This window comes from Salminus brasiliensis, chromosome 6 (genome assembly GCF_030463535.1).
Source record: "Salminus brasiliensis chromosome 6, fSalBra1.hap2, whole genome shotgun sequence".
NCBI lineage: Eukaryota > Metazoa > Chordata > Actinopteri > Characiformes > Bryconidae > Salminus > Salminus brasiliensis.
In genome coordinates this window covers 44463554-44477278 of record NC_132883.1, presented here as the reverse complement: position 1 = coordinate 44477278, position 13725 = coordinate 44463554, and the positions used below count along the sequence as shown (strand labels likewise).

The 13725-nt window shown below is 42.8% G+C and overlaps 1 protein-coding gene across 1 annotated transcript in view; it reads left to right on the top strand.

Annotated features, from left to right (window-relative positions):
- The window catches only part of LOC140557838 (transmembrane protein 132C-like), a 125068-nt gene that overhangs the window by 6203 nt on the left and 105140 nt on the right, over positions 1–13725 (top strand). Inside the window, exon 3 of the mRNA XM_072682631.1 lies at positions 2967–3858. Within this exon, the coding sequence (XP_072538732.1) occupies positions 2967–3858 (892 nt within the window). The remainder of the gene's footprint in view (positions 1–2966; positions 3859–13725) is intronic.

Here is a 13725-nt window from a genome sequence, read left to right as displayed (position 1 = left end):
GTCCCACAGGCACTCATTTGGCCGAAGGTATGAAGCGCAGTAGTGAAAGAACTAGGAAAGACTCGGGCAGAGGCATGAATGAGGTTTTTTCCTTTCGGGTGCCCTCGTTCTACTGTCCGGTGAACTGTTCTAGATAAGCATTTCTTTCCAGAGCTGGGAGCGCTAGCTCATTGAGTTTGGTACGTTTGGTGAAGTGTGAAAGCGATCTAGGGTCCTCCTAAACTTGGTGGTCTGGGGTTTGCTTCACGTGGGCTCTGGCACGGTCCACTGTGGGTGTAGAAGCTATCTGCTCGCCCTTAGATCATTTGGGAGCTTCCTTATGGGTTCTTTACGCAGGGTTAGAAACCATTAGCATCTATATGGACAAAAGTATTGGGACACCTGCTCATTCATTGTTTTTTTTTTATGAAATCAAGGGTATTAATAAGAGCTGATCCTGCTTTTGTTGGAGTAACTGTCTCTACTGTCCAGGGAAGACAGCTTTCTCATCCCAACTCATCCCAAAAGTACTGGATGGAGCTCCACCACCATCATTCCAGAGAACACAGTTCCTCCACTGCTCCACAGCTCAATGCTGGGGGGCTTTATACCCCTCTAGCGAGAGTCCTATTCTATTGGCAGTACTTCTTCTCTACAGAGACTAGACAAGCTGTGTGTGTGTGTGTGTGTGTGTGTGCATTTGCACATCTGTGTCAGCAATGGGTACAACTTAAAGTAGCTAAATGCATTCATTAGAAGGGGTGTCCACAAACATGTGGACATGCATTCCATATATGGAAACTAAGCTGTGAAATCCCTGTTTCTATGATGTCACAAAAACCAATTTGCAGCTTACTTGCAAACCTGCACCTATTCAGCCTACCACAGTTTAGCCCCACCCACTCACACTGCAGTTCTCTGGAGAGTTTGAACTCAGTACAAGGCAGCCAATCAGAGGAGAGCTCATGCATGCCTGTTTTATTCTAAGGGGTTGGCTGAAAATGCATGTTTTTTTTGTTTTTACACATTTGCATAAATTAGACCTTGAAAAATACTTTTTTTTTTTAAGAAGAAAATACTAAGGGTTACAAATGACCACGGGTTATTTTCCTTTACGCCCGATTGCATCCAATTTAGGGAGCAGAGACCTCATAATGCAGTTAAAAAAAGTCCACTTTAAATTAGGTAAAGAAGCCGTTTTATTTCCCTCCTCGCGTCCGCCGGACTCATCAGCCGGACTCATCAGTCCCCCCCTCAGCACTTTCTGACCAAGACGAGATCAATGTCTGTGCTGGAGGCTCTGCTGCCGAGGATATGATAGCCTTCAGCAACTGCTAGCGTTAGCGGCAGGGGAGATTTTCCTCAATAAATGTCACCGTTGGCTGTTCTGGGAACAGTTCGCTACTTCTCTTGAAGTGCTCTTATTCAGGGAAGTGATTGCTAACGCTAATCCTAGATGAGCTTGAAGAAGCAGAATAGAGGAGGTTTTACTGTTACGGGAAAAAACCCATATATCCTGTATCCCAGAGTCTGTATACCCTACAGTCATGAAGTATAGCCACACCATTCCGAAGACTTAGCTGGCAATGATACGGTACAGCGGCAAGGAAGAGGGACTGAAGGTCGAAACCCAAAAGTAATCCAGACCCACATGCCGGGTTTTCTTTTCAGATTTCCCAAGAAATCCACTACAGTTAAGCACAGAAGCGCCATGATTAGGAGCCCGGTAGCTCCTCAGCAGACCGTTTGCCATCTTTTTATTGCTGGTTTGTTGTTTGCAGTTCCGAGACACTGGACAGGACGAGCTGTGGTCCAGCTAATGAGGGCTAGCTAAACTCTGCATGCAGGTATTCCAGCTATTCATGGACCAAAACTAGCTTGGTGTGGATACCACCAGAACTACCAGAACCTTCTCCGCTTCTGCCGAGTGAAGAATCCATGGTCCACACCAAGCTAGTTTTGGACCATGAATACCTGGAATACCTGCATGTAGAGTTTAGCTAGCTATGGTATTCATGGTCCAAAACTAGCTTGGTGTGGACCATGGATTCTTCACTCGGCAGAAGCGGAGAAGGTTCTGGTAGTTGTTGCCATGTATGTGGGCTGGTATTATCCAGCCGTAGTCGGAAAAAGGTGAAGGTACACTTTGGTTCCCAGAGTTGCATGCAATGTGAATGTACCTTCAAAGGTTCCTCACAGTTCCTCGCACTTTCCCAGGAGAACATGCACACTTGTACCTTCAAGAGTCGGGTGTTGAACCGAGAGTATCAAAAATGACAAAGAAATGTTCCTTTACTAAACGTTCCAAAGAGGTGCCCTCGAGGATACCACCCCAGTGTTGCTTCTTTTATTCAGAGACTGGGAAGTAAGGGTTGCACCTTTTTCCTGACAACCCTTACCTGAAGTTGAAGTTGGAAGAGGCATCTCCTTAAGCTAGAACATGGCATAATCCCAAGAGGGGTGGAATCCAGAGATATCCACTCCTGTTCTGATCAGTTGTCCTGATCAAGTGTGAAAGCAGTTGCGAGCAAATCAGAGGGTCCTCCTAAATTGGTGGTCTGTGGTTCACTTCACGTGGGCTCTGGCACGGTCCACTGTGGGTGAAGAAGCTATGTGCTGGGCCTTAGACAATCTGGAAGCTTCCTTATGGGTTCTTTAGGCATGCCCTTTGTACTAGTGGTTCCAAACCCTGGTCCCAGAGGACCCCCTGCCCTGCACATTTTATTGCTTACCTTGCTCCACACACCTGATCCAGCTAATCAGCTAATTACCAAGCTCATCCTGAGCAGAGCAGGAAACCGCTAAAATAGACAGGGCAGGGGGTTCTCCAGAACCAGGGTTGGAAACCATTAGCATGGTCTGAAAAAGGTGAAGGTACCCTTTGGTTCCCCTGAGTTATGCAATGTATGCAATGTAAATGTACCTTACCTGAAGTTGGAGTTGGACGAGGCACCTCCTCCTGATCCCGATCTCTTCTCTTTTCTCAGTTACAGACAGCCGGATCCTGGAGAGCCTCCAGCGTTACTCCTCCTCCCCTACTTACCTGCCTGTCAACTACCACCTTCTCAATACCGAGTCATCCTTCTTCCTCAAGGAGGCCACGCAAGACTTCATGCGCAACTCCAGCCTCCTGTCCAGGACGGAACTTTTCTTCATCCATCAGGCCAGGAGACCTCCGGTCATCACTGCCGGTTATGGTACGCTCTCGGTGGAACAGCCCGTGCCTGTGGATCTCCTCCAGACTCCCGGCACCTTTGTGACCCCCTCAACCCTCTTCACCTTTAACTGGAAGGTGCAGACTTTCGTCCTCACGGAGAAGATCTTCCTGGACAAACCCAAGGTCCAGGTCCTTTTCTATGCAGCGGGGAGGGACTGGGATGACTACACCACCGTGGACAAGCTGCCTTGCGTGCGGATGTTTGCCTTCCACGAGACGCAAGAAGTCCGCGGCAGCTGCCGGCTGCGGAGTGAGCTGGGTATCTGCGTGGCCGAGCTGGAGCCTCTTCCCGGGTGGTTTGCGCCTCCTAGCGTGGTTCCAGGGCGTCAGAGAGGTATGGATTTGTCCAAAGGAACTCCCGTGGAGCTTTATTACTCCCTCCATGTGGTGGAAAGTGGCGAGTGCCTTGGAGAGGACACTGGAGATATGAATTCTGCAAGGCTCGAACAGGAAAGTATGTTTGGATCTGCTACCTCCACGCCCATGAGGAGGATTGGAAGCGTGAGGTTGTTCCGGACACCGGCTGTCCCGGAGCTGTCGGAACACCGGCTGGATGGGAATTTTGCGGTGCTCGTGCCGTTGGCGCCTGTCCGGCCGAGGGATAGTGTCTCGGCTTATGTCGCTGCCTCGCCCTACTCTCCTGTGGAAATGTTCACTCTGAGGTAAGACTGCGAGGTTTCTCAGCAAAGTTCTTTTTGGGAGGCGGGGTTGTTGGTTCTGAGTTCGAAGTTCTTGAAAAATGGGTTCCTGGTACAATACTGGTGTTACTTGTGGAATTTTATACAGTATTTGTTCACCAAGATTAGATGATACTGAGACACAGTGGGAGATTTCTCTCATTTAAGTGCTTTAAAACCAGATTTCCAGAATCAGATTAGGCCTAAATCTTTTTAATCCAAGTGGTTTGAAGAGGATTTCAATTTATAAACCCTGGAAAATGGATTCACGGGGGGTCCTGGCATTATCTATAGACTGCGTTACAGTATTTGTTCACTACACCTCAGATTAGATGATACCTAGACATTTGACGCTGTAAAACCAGATTTCCAGAATCAGATTAGGCCTAACCCTCTGATCCAGACAAGTACTTCACTACAGTTCACTACATCTAAGATTAGATGATACTCAGACACTTGTCACTGGAGGTCGCAGATTTCTCAATCTTACGACCTTTAATACCAGATTTCCAGAATCAGATTAGGCCTAAAACTCTTTAATCCAAGAGGCTTCAAGAGGATTTGAGCTGATAAACCCTGGAAAATGGATAATTGGCATTATCGATGGAGTGAGTACAGTGCACCTCAGATTAGATGACACTTAGACGCTTGACAAAGGAGGCGACACAGAATCTAACCGGAATTTAAACCTGTACAACCAGATTTACAGAAGCAGATTAGGCCTAAAACTCTTTAAGACAAGAAGCTTCAAGGGGATTCTTACAGTATTTTTACTATGCCTCAGATTAGATGATACTGAGACACTTGTCACTGGAGGTTGCAGGAGATTTCTCAAGCTTAGGACCTTTAAAACCAGATTTCCAGAATCAGATTGGGCCTAAAACTCTTTTATCCAAGAGGCTTCAAGAGGATTTTAGTTGATAAACTCTGGAAAATGGGTTGATGGTAGGATGCTGGTATTATTTGTGTAGTTTCTTCCAGTACTTGTCCAGTATGTCTCAGATTAGATGGGACTTAGACACCTGACACAAGAAATAACACGAGATACCTCAAAGTTCCAGGCCTAAATCTTTTAAATCCAAGAAGCTACAAGAGGATTTCAGTGGATGAACTCTGGAAAAATGGATTCATGGTGGGATCCGGGCATTATCTGTAAAGCATGTTAAAGGTTTTGTTCACTACGCCTCAGATTAGATGACACTTAGACACTTGACACAGGAGATAACACAGGAGACCTCAAAACTAAACACCGAAAACCAGATTTCCAGAATCAGATTAGGCCTAAAACTCTTTAAGACAAGAAGCATCAACAGTATATTTACATTGCTTGTTCACTACACCTAAGATTAGATGATGCTAAGACACGTTTGAAATAAGGCAGTGGGAGATTTCTCAAATTTAAGACCTTTAAAACTAGATTTTCAGAATCAGATTAGGCCTAAATCTCTTTAATCCAGGAGACGTCAAGAGGAATCCTGTTGATAAACTCTGGAAAATGGATTCACGGTGGGATCCTGGCATTATCTATAGACTGCGTTACAGTATTTGTTGGCTACACCTCAGATTAGATGATACTTAGACATTTGACGCTGTAAAATCCGATTTCCAGAATTAGATTAGGCCTAAACCTCTGATCCAAGACTTGTTCCGACAAGTACTTGTTCACAGGAGGTGAGACAGGATCCCTCTGGAATCTAAACCTGTAAAATCAGATTTCCAGAATCAGATTATACCTAAAACTCTTTAAGACAAGAGGCATCAAGAGGATCCTTACAGTATTTGCTCACTACGCCTCAGATTAGATGATACTCAGTCACTTGTCACAGGAGGTAACAGGAGATTTCTCACATTTAAGACCTTTAAAACCAGATTTCCAGAATCAGATTAAGCCTAAAACTCTTTAATCCAAGAGGCTTCAAGAGGATTTTAGCTAATAAACTCTGGAAAATGGGCGCATCGAAAGAGATCGCATCGTTTGCAGAGCTTGCTTTCCTGATTGGTTCAGCACTGATAATTTGAGGTAACTGTATAGTGCGGCAGACGCCTGGCGTACAAGCTCTTCCCAGAACAAGGCAGAGCCATTTCATTGCTGGTCCACCTGAATCGTTATGGGTTGTTCTCGGATCACTGGACAGACCTTTCGGTCTTGCGCTTTCTGATGGCTCTGGCTGTTTGGACTCCCTCGTTTCGGGGGTATTTCGGCTTTTGTACTCGCTTGATTGAGCAGATTTTTTTTTTTTGGTTATTTACCTTTTGCGAGGAGGGAGCGTCTTCATCTCCCCGGGAAAATATCACTGAGCCTGGTGGAGACGGTTGGGCACTAATTAGAATTTGCAGATGCAGCTAAGTGATTTAGGTAATTAACACACAATGCAAATGAGGATGTCATCAATTAGAATGCGCCTCCATTAGCGTAATGACTGCGAGTTCCTCCGATGGTAATCACGGCGGGTGAGAACATTTATAAACCATAAGAGACGCGACGTGACAAGAGGTCAAGCCAATTTGTCAGCCCTCGTAAAGGGAAAGAAGCTAATGTGCAATGATGTAGCAGAAGGAGATGCTAGCATGCTAATGAAAATGAAAGCAGACTGCAGTGACTAACGAGCTGATGAGCCCTCCGTCAACTCAGGGCTCGAGTGCTGTGCTTGCTGTTTGCAGCGTTGTGGGTTACTTAGGAGTATAGGAATGGTGTCTCCATGTGGCTCAATGATTTTTTTTATTTTTATTTTTTCCGTTTTTCACTTTTTGGCATATTATGAATCTGGCAGATGTTCTTCACATTGTTCGCAAATTTTATGATGAACGGACCAATAGAAATGCTCCGAAATGACCTTGATAAAAAGCGTTTTACATTGACCTCCATTGAAAGTTCAGAGAGTTTTTTCCTTCTCCTGTAAAGCTGCCGCCTCAGAGTTCCCAGAGATTTTGGAGATTTTGGAGACTTCGGAGATTCTGGAGGTTTGGTGTGACCCTGGAAATGTTCCTCCTGCTCTTCTGGGTCTAAATATAAGCTGTCATTTTAACGACATGGATAAATGAATGACTTAATTTTTAATTAGCTTAATTAATGTCTGGTTTATTCTTCTTTTAGGAATAAAATCTTGATTGAAAGCTGAAGCAGTTATTTTAACGATGAAGATAAATTTGTCAGGCTTTCTAGATATTTCAGTCTTCTTGTGCATGTGTGTGTGTGTGTGTGTGTGTGTGTGTGGAAGTGGGAGGAAATTCATCTTTGGAAGTCATCCAAAGCCTCCTTATGATTGCCAGCCCAACAGCTGAGAGATGCAGATAGGACCAGAGCAGTGGTTTTTTGTGTAGCGAATGCTGCCAGGTGTGTATGTGTGTGTGTATGTGTGTGTGTGTGTGAATGTGTGTGTGGTCTAAAAGCCCTTGTGACCAGCAGTGAAATGACTCTGATCTTTTCAAGTACAACATAATTATAGTTGGCTACATTACTGGCTTTCTAAAGGCCAGCGCTGCTGCGCTTCTGTCCACACCAGCGAAAGATCTACGCAGATTAAAACAGCTTTAAAGACTGTCTTTATCCCACGTCCACAGAGACACGCTCGTCAATTTGGACTCGCAAGTCCAAGTCAATTCATGTAAGACTCCGAGAGAAGGGGGGGGGGTCAAACCCTGAGTGCTTCATCGGATTCAACTCAGATTGGATTGAACTCTGGAGAGAAACAGGGTAAAAAGTGAACATTTGCCCCATCTGTGGTACTAAACACACACACACACTCCCTACTAGTGAACTAGGTAGGGGCAGTGAGCACACACACACACATACCCCCAGAGCAGTGGGCTGCCAACTCCAGCACCCAAGGAGCAGAGAGGGCGAAGGCAGCCTTGCTCAAGGACCCCAACAGTGGCAGCTTGTCGAACCCGGGTATTGTTGAACCCACAACCCTGTCATCAACAGCCCGGCGCTCTATCCATGCTGATGGAACACGGTGTGGTTGATCACATATTAACAAATATGCTGATATTTAATGATGAAATATTAACGATAACTGCCCAGATGTGAATGGGAGGGTGGGCCATTTCCGTTTGTGGATCAAGTCCTGGTCCTCCAGTTTATTGCGCTTTATTAAAATGAGCTAAATGATGAATGAAATGAGATTACACTAAATTGACAAAAGTATTGGGACACATTCTCATTGGTCATAGTTTCTTCTGAAATCGAGACAATTAAAAAGAGCCGATCCTGCGTTTGTTGGAGTAGCCGTCTCTACTGTCCAGGGAAGAAGAAAGGTCTACTTCTAGATTTTGGAGGAACATTGCTGTGAGATTTGATTGATTGAATTCAGCGGCAAGAGCCTTAGTGAGGTGAGGATGTTGGAGGATGATCACCACCACCTTTAACCTCATCGTCCCCAACTTATCCTCCCAACTCATCCTCCCAAAAGTACTGGATGGAGCTCCACCACCATCATTCCAGAGGACACTGCTCCACAGCTTAATGCTGGGGGGCTTTATACCCCTCTACTAGCCCACGCCTGGCATTTTAAGGCATGGTGCCAATGGGTTCAAGCTAATCTGCTACCCCTCCGCAACTGGTGCAACTTGAAGTAGTGGAATGTATTCATCAGAAGGAGTGTCCACAAACATTTGGACATATGTTGTATCTCTCAGGTTAGAGCAGAGTTGAGCCCTCCAGGCCTCAAGCAGCTCCTTTAGTGTCAGGACCAGCTCCTTGAGGGTCAGCAGTCCTTGATGTTGCTGGAGAACATCATCTCAGCGGCGCTCCCACGCTGCCATCAGCTGAGCCGAGAGTTGATGTGCGGGGGGAGGGATGGCATACGGTTCACGTCGTCTTCATGCTGAGCAAATCATTCAGTGACAGCCCGAGCCTTGCAGAAAGGGGGCTGAGGGGGGCTGCCATCTCCGAAGACTTCGTCAGGATGGAGATGCTGAGTTTTGACACATGGCACTAAGCAGGATGGGACAGTCTTATCTCGCTGGAGCTCAGGAGAGAGGTACGCCGGCGGTGAAGTACGGCCCTGATTCTGGTTTCCTTCATTTATTAAAGTGTTCAGGAGCTTCAGTGTTTGTCTGAATCGGAGCTGAAGATCCATAATCAGTTCAAATGCTGCAGTCTGTCATTTAATAAAGACTAAAAATGAATTATAATATTTCATGTTTTTATTAGTTTCTATTTGGCCTGTATTGGCTTCCAGTGGTTTTTATTGGTTTACATTCATCTGTACTGGTTTGCACTGGTTTATATATATATATATATATATATATATATATATATATATATATATATATATATATATATATATATGTTTGTTCTGTTTACTGGTTTGATACTGGATATCATTGGTCTTCATTGGTTTCTGTTGGTTTGCACTGGTGTGCTTTGGTTTCTGTTGGTTTGCATAAGTCTGCACTGGTTTACATTGGTTTCTGTTGGTTTTAACTGGTTTGCACTGTTTTGCACATGTTTGCACTGGTTCGCCTTGGTTTCTGTTGGTTTCTGTTGGTTTTAACTGGTTTTAACTGGTTTGCATTAATATGTATTGATTTCTGTTGGTGTTAACTGGTTTTCACTGGTTTTCACTGGTTTGCATTGGTTTGCATTGGTTTGCGTTGGGTTGTACTGGTTTGCATTGGTTTTCATTGGTTTCTGTTGGTTTTAACTGGTTTGAACTGGTTTGCATTAATTTGTATTGATTTCTGTTGATGTTAACTGGTTTGCACTGGTTTTAGCATGTATTCATCTTCAGCTGAGCTGCCCATGGTTGCCCTTCAAGCCAAAGTTGGCCTGTTGTGATGTTTGAGTCCCGACAGAAACCACACCCCCTCACCCAGTGATAATACACACCTCCTTATACCTTTTATTACTTTATCAGTTCCTGTTTTTCTTTTCATCAAATGTATTTTAGTAGCAAAATAAACTTTGGTATTTGGTGTTACCCTGAGAGCTGAACCTGAAAGTAAGACATGAGCCGTGTTCAGACGGGATCAGCTGGGCATGGGAAGGTGGAGTGGTGTGATTGTACCACAAGTACGTCCGTAAAACCCATGACTGATTGACAGCCATAGTAATGGTGATATTGTAGTTTGATAATCAGCAGCTACATGTTCATGTCTTGTGGGGAGGCTAGAGGCTACGCTACACAATGACTTAGCTAAAGCTGCCAGCAGCGCCGCGCCTCCGGAGGATCATTTGGCTCACCTTCTGGGTTTGAGTGATGTACTTGACGTTTGCCACTGACTTGAATGTCCCAAGGTTTCTGTGCCGGTGCCTCCTCGAGCAGCTCGAGCGTTACTCCAGAAGAAACTTGAAAAACTGTTTTTCCACAGGGTCGATTTGCATGGGACGTTTCCCACTTCCCATGTAAGAATAGCTCTGCACTGTAGGGCTATAGGATGTGTAACACAGGCCTTCTCACGTCCGAACTCTCCTGATTGAAGAAAATCCAAACTCATTTCCTTCTTTTCCTGAAACTCAGCAGCGTTTCTGAGTGAACGGCAATTTTATACGTTTCATAAATGTAATTATATTCTATTAAATACTACACTTACATTTACGAGTTACGTTTGCGACATGACTTGAGAACGATAACTGATCATCTATGACTACACCAAGACTTCCAGCTTCTGTAGAAGGAGGGACCAGTGAGTTCTCAAAGGAGATGGCAAGATCGTTTTGAGGTCCAGCAGTTCCCAGGATGTACAGCATACCTATCCATCATTATCTATCTGAAACCTCCTGTGACAGACCTCAGTGAGCTGGTGAGCTTGGGCTAGACATCTTCTAGATATCTTCTCATGCTAACTAGCCACTACCTGACTTCCCTGGGTGTGGTCGCGGGTGCCTTTCTGGGTAACGGCAGTGATAGGTCCTTGGTTTGAGATTTAAGAGTGCTGAAGATCTAAGATGAAGGCTATAGCTACTCACTCGTCTGGTTGGTGTAGAGTAGAGGGTAGCAACACTGCCTTCCTTTTGTTTGGTTTGTGAGGTGTTCTTGGAAGGACTTCTCTTGGAAAGAAGACTTGCAACCATCGCCTTACAGTTACAATAATGACACATTTTATTCCAATGAAAAGTACAGTGTGGAGAGAGAGAGTCCGCCAATTTTCCGTGCCCCTCTGCTCTCTCGTACTACACGCCATATGTTGTTGTACTGTTCCCATATGCAGGATGTCAGTATCTTATCCATAAGGGATATAAGTTAGCCCCCACCATTGCTTAACATACATGGTCCACATGGTGAAGACACTGCTGGACCCCTTAACATCCCTGTCACATACAATGGAAAGTATGTCCAATCTAATCTAATCTAATCTCCTATATTTGTTCAGTTCATGTGCAGTTTATCAGATTAGGCCTGGGAATGGTGTCTAACCCATGGGCCTCACTATATTAGTCCATTCTTCCAGGTCTAAGAACATCTGCATAGCTAATAAATACACTACATTTGATTCCCCAGTCTGGCTAACCCACCACACTACACCACCGTGGGCAAGACTCCCAACCCTACGTTCTCCTTCCAGTGTAACACGATTCTACTGCGGGTCGCTCTGGAGAAGGACGGGGCGCTCGGAATGGCTGGAGTGTTAAATTCCCTCCATTGTTATTCTGGTGTTGATCGTTCACTTTATCCCCTGGTCCACCTGACTCCAGTCTGAACTGAGAACCAGACCCAGGCTGAGTCTTAATTCAATTTGTCTGCAGTTGAAGTCCAGGCTCTCTGTCTCAGGTTGTCTAATCGCTAACGATCAGCGTTTAATTTGGGTTTCAGTTTCTGTAAATGACTTCAGTTAAGTCTAACCGGGAAGACTCTGCCTGATGTGTTGCACACAAAGAGAGTTGTGTTGGGAGAAGAGAAGGATGGAGAGCACTGAGATAGAAATCAGCTCTTACATAACTTTACATAATTCCACCCGTCTTTATCATGTTTAATCATCTTCATTATTGTTACAGAGATTTTACTTCCAGCCGCCTAGAGACGATCCCATCATACCATCCCACCATCGTACATCGTACACACTACAGCTGTGCTGGCGTTTGTCCTGTTAAAGGAATTGTGTGGAAATGTTGTGTTTGCATGTTTGTCCTGAAGCTACAAAGGAACTAGCTGCTTACCGAAATCCCACACTTACTGAGTGTTGAACCTTGACTATTAGCTATTAGTTATTAGCTAACTATTAGATTATTAGCTATTAGAGCTCATAAATGTTAAAACCTTTCATAGATATTAAATATTCAGTAACTATCAATTATTCAGTCGCTACTAAAAACTATTTATTAACTACTGTAACTTCTTCAGTGTACTAGAAATATTCAGTGCTAGAAATACTGCGAAATAATAGTGTCTGCTATGAAATATTGCATAACATTACTACAATAAACGTTTCAGTAACTACTATAAATTAGTAACTACTACAAACTATTCAGTAACTTTTCTAAAATATTTCTATAAATATTATATTTATTCTATGAATAAATATAAAAATAATATCTCCTATAAATATTTGGTAACTGCTATAAAATATTCATTAACTAATATAAAATATTCAGTTACTACTATGAACTATTCTGTAACTATTATAAATATTCAAAATTCAACTACTAGATATATTTAGTATGCTATAAAATATTTATACTAATATAAAATATTCAATAATTACTATAAACTATTATGTAACTGTTATAAATATTCAGAATTCAACTACTAAAAGATATATATGCTATAAAATATTTATACTAATATAATATATAATATTTATAACTAATATAAAATACTAAATCACTACTATAAACTATTCTGTTTTTACTGTAAAATATTGAGTAACTGCTAACTTTTTCAGTAGATTCTATAACATTGTCTTCTTCTATAAAATATTTAGTTACTGCTATACATTTTCAGTAACTACTAAAAGAGATTCAGTGTCTGCTATAAAATATTCCAGAACTAATATAAGATATTTAGTTAATGCTATAACATATTTAGTTACCACTGTACCTTATGCAGTATCTACAATAAATATTCAGTAACTACTTTAAAATATTCAGTAACTGCAATACAATATTTAGTTTTTGTTATAAAATATTACATAGCTAATATAAAGCATTTAGTATCTATAAATATTCAGTTACTGCTGAAATATTTAGTTTCTGCTATAAACTATTCCATAAGTAAAATAAAATAATCTGCAGCTAATAGTATCTAAATAGTCAGTTACTATTAAGTAAATATTCAGTAATTGCTATAAGTATAATATAGTATCTGCTATAAAATTTTATGTAGCTAATATAAAATATTTAGTATCTATAAATATTCAGTGACTCCTGTAAAATATGTAATATCTGCTATATAATATTTAGTAACTGCTATAAATTATTTAGTATCTGGTATAAAATATTACGTTTCTACTAAGAAATATTTAGTTTCTGTACTAAAATATTAAACTAATCTAAAATATTCTGCAGCTAATATAAAACATTCAGTATCTATAAAACTAAAATTGACACATAAACTCTTATATGCTTACGCCGTCTCTCAACAGCTAGACGACTCGCTGCAGTTTCCTGATGCACTAATATTCCCGTGCGTCTGACTCGGTACGACTCTCTGATCTCTGTAATTATGGGCCGAGGTTAACACTAACTCCACTCTGACGCCAGCAGTGTCACTCAGGCTGGGGTAAAACAGTCTGGAGCTAATTCCGGCGTTCTGAAGCTGAAGGTGGGCCGGGCTGGGAGTGAGCCGAGTGGTCTGATGGTTTCCGCTTGTTTTTCGCTCTCTTTCGTTGTTGTTGTTGTTGTTATTTCAAAGAAAGCACCGCCAGCCTCTTCTCCTCAATCTGGGTGTAATTATCACGGCCCTGCTGTGT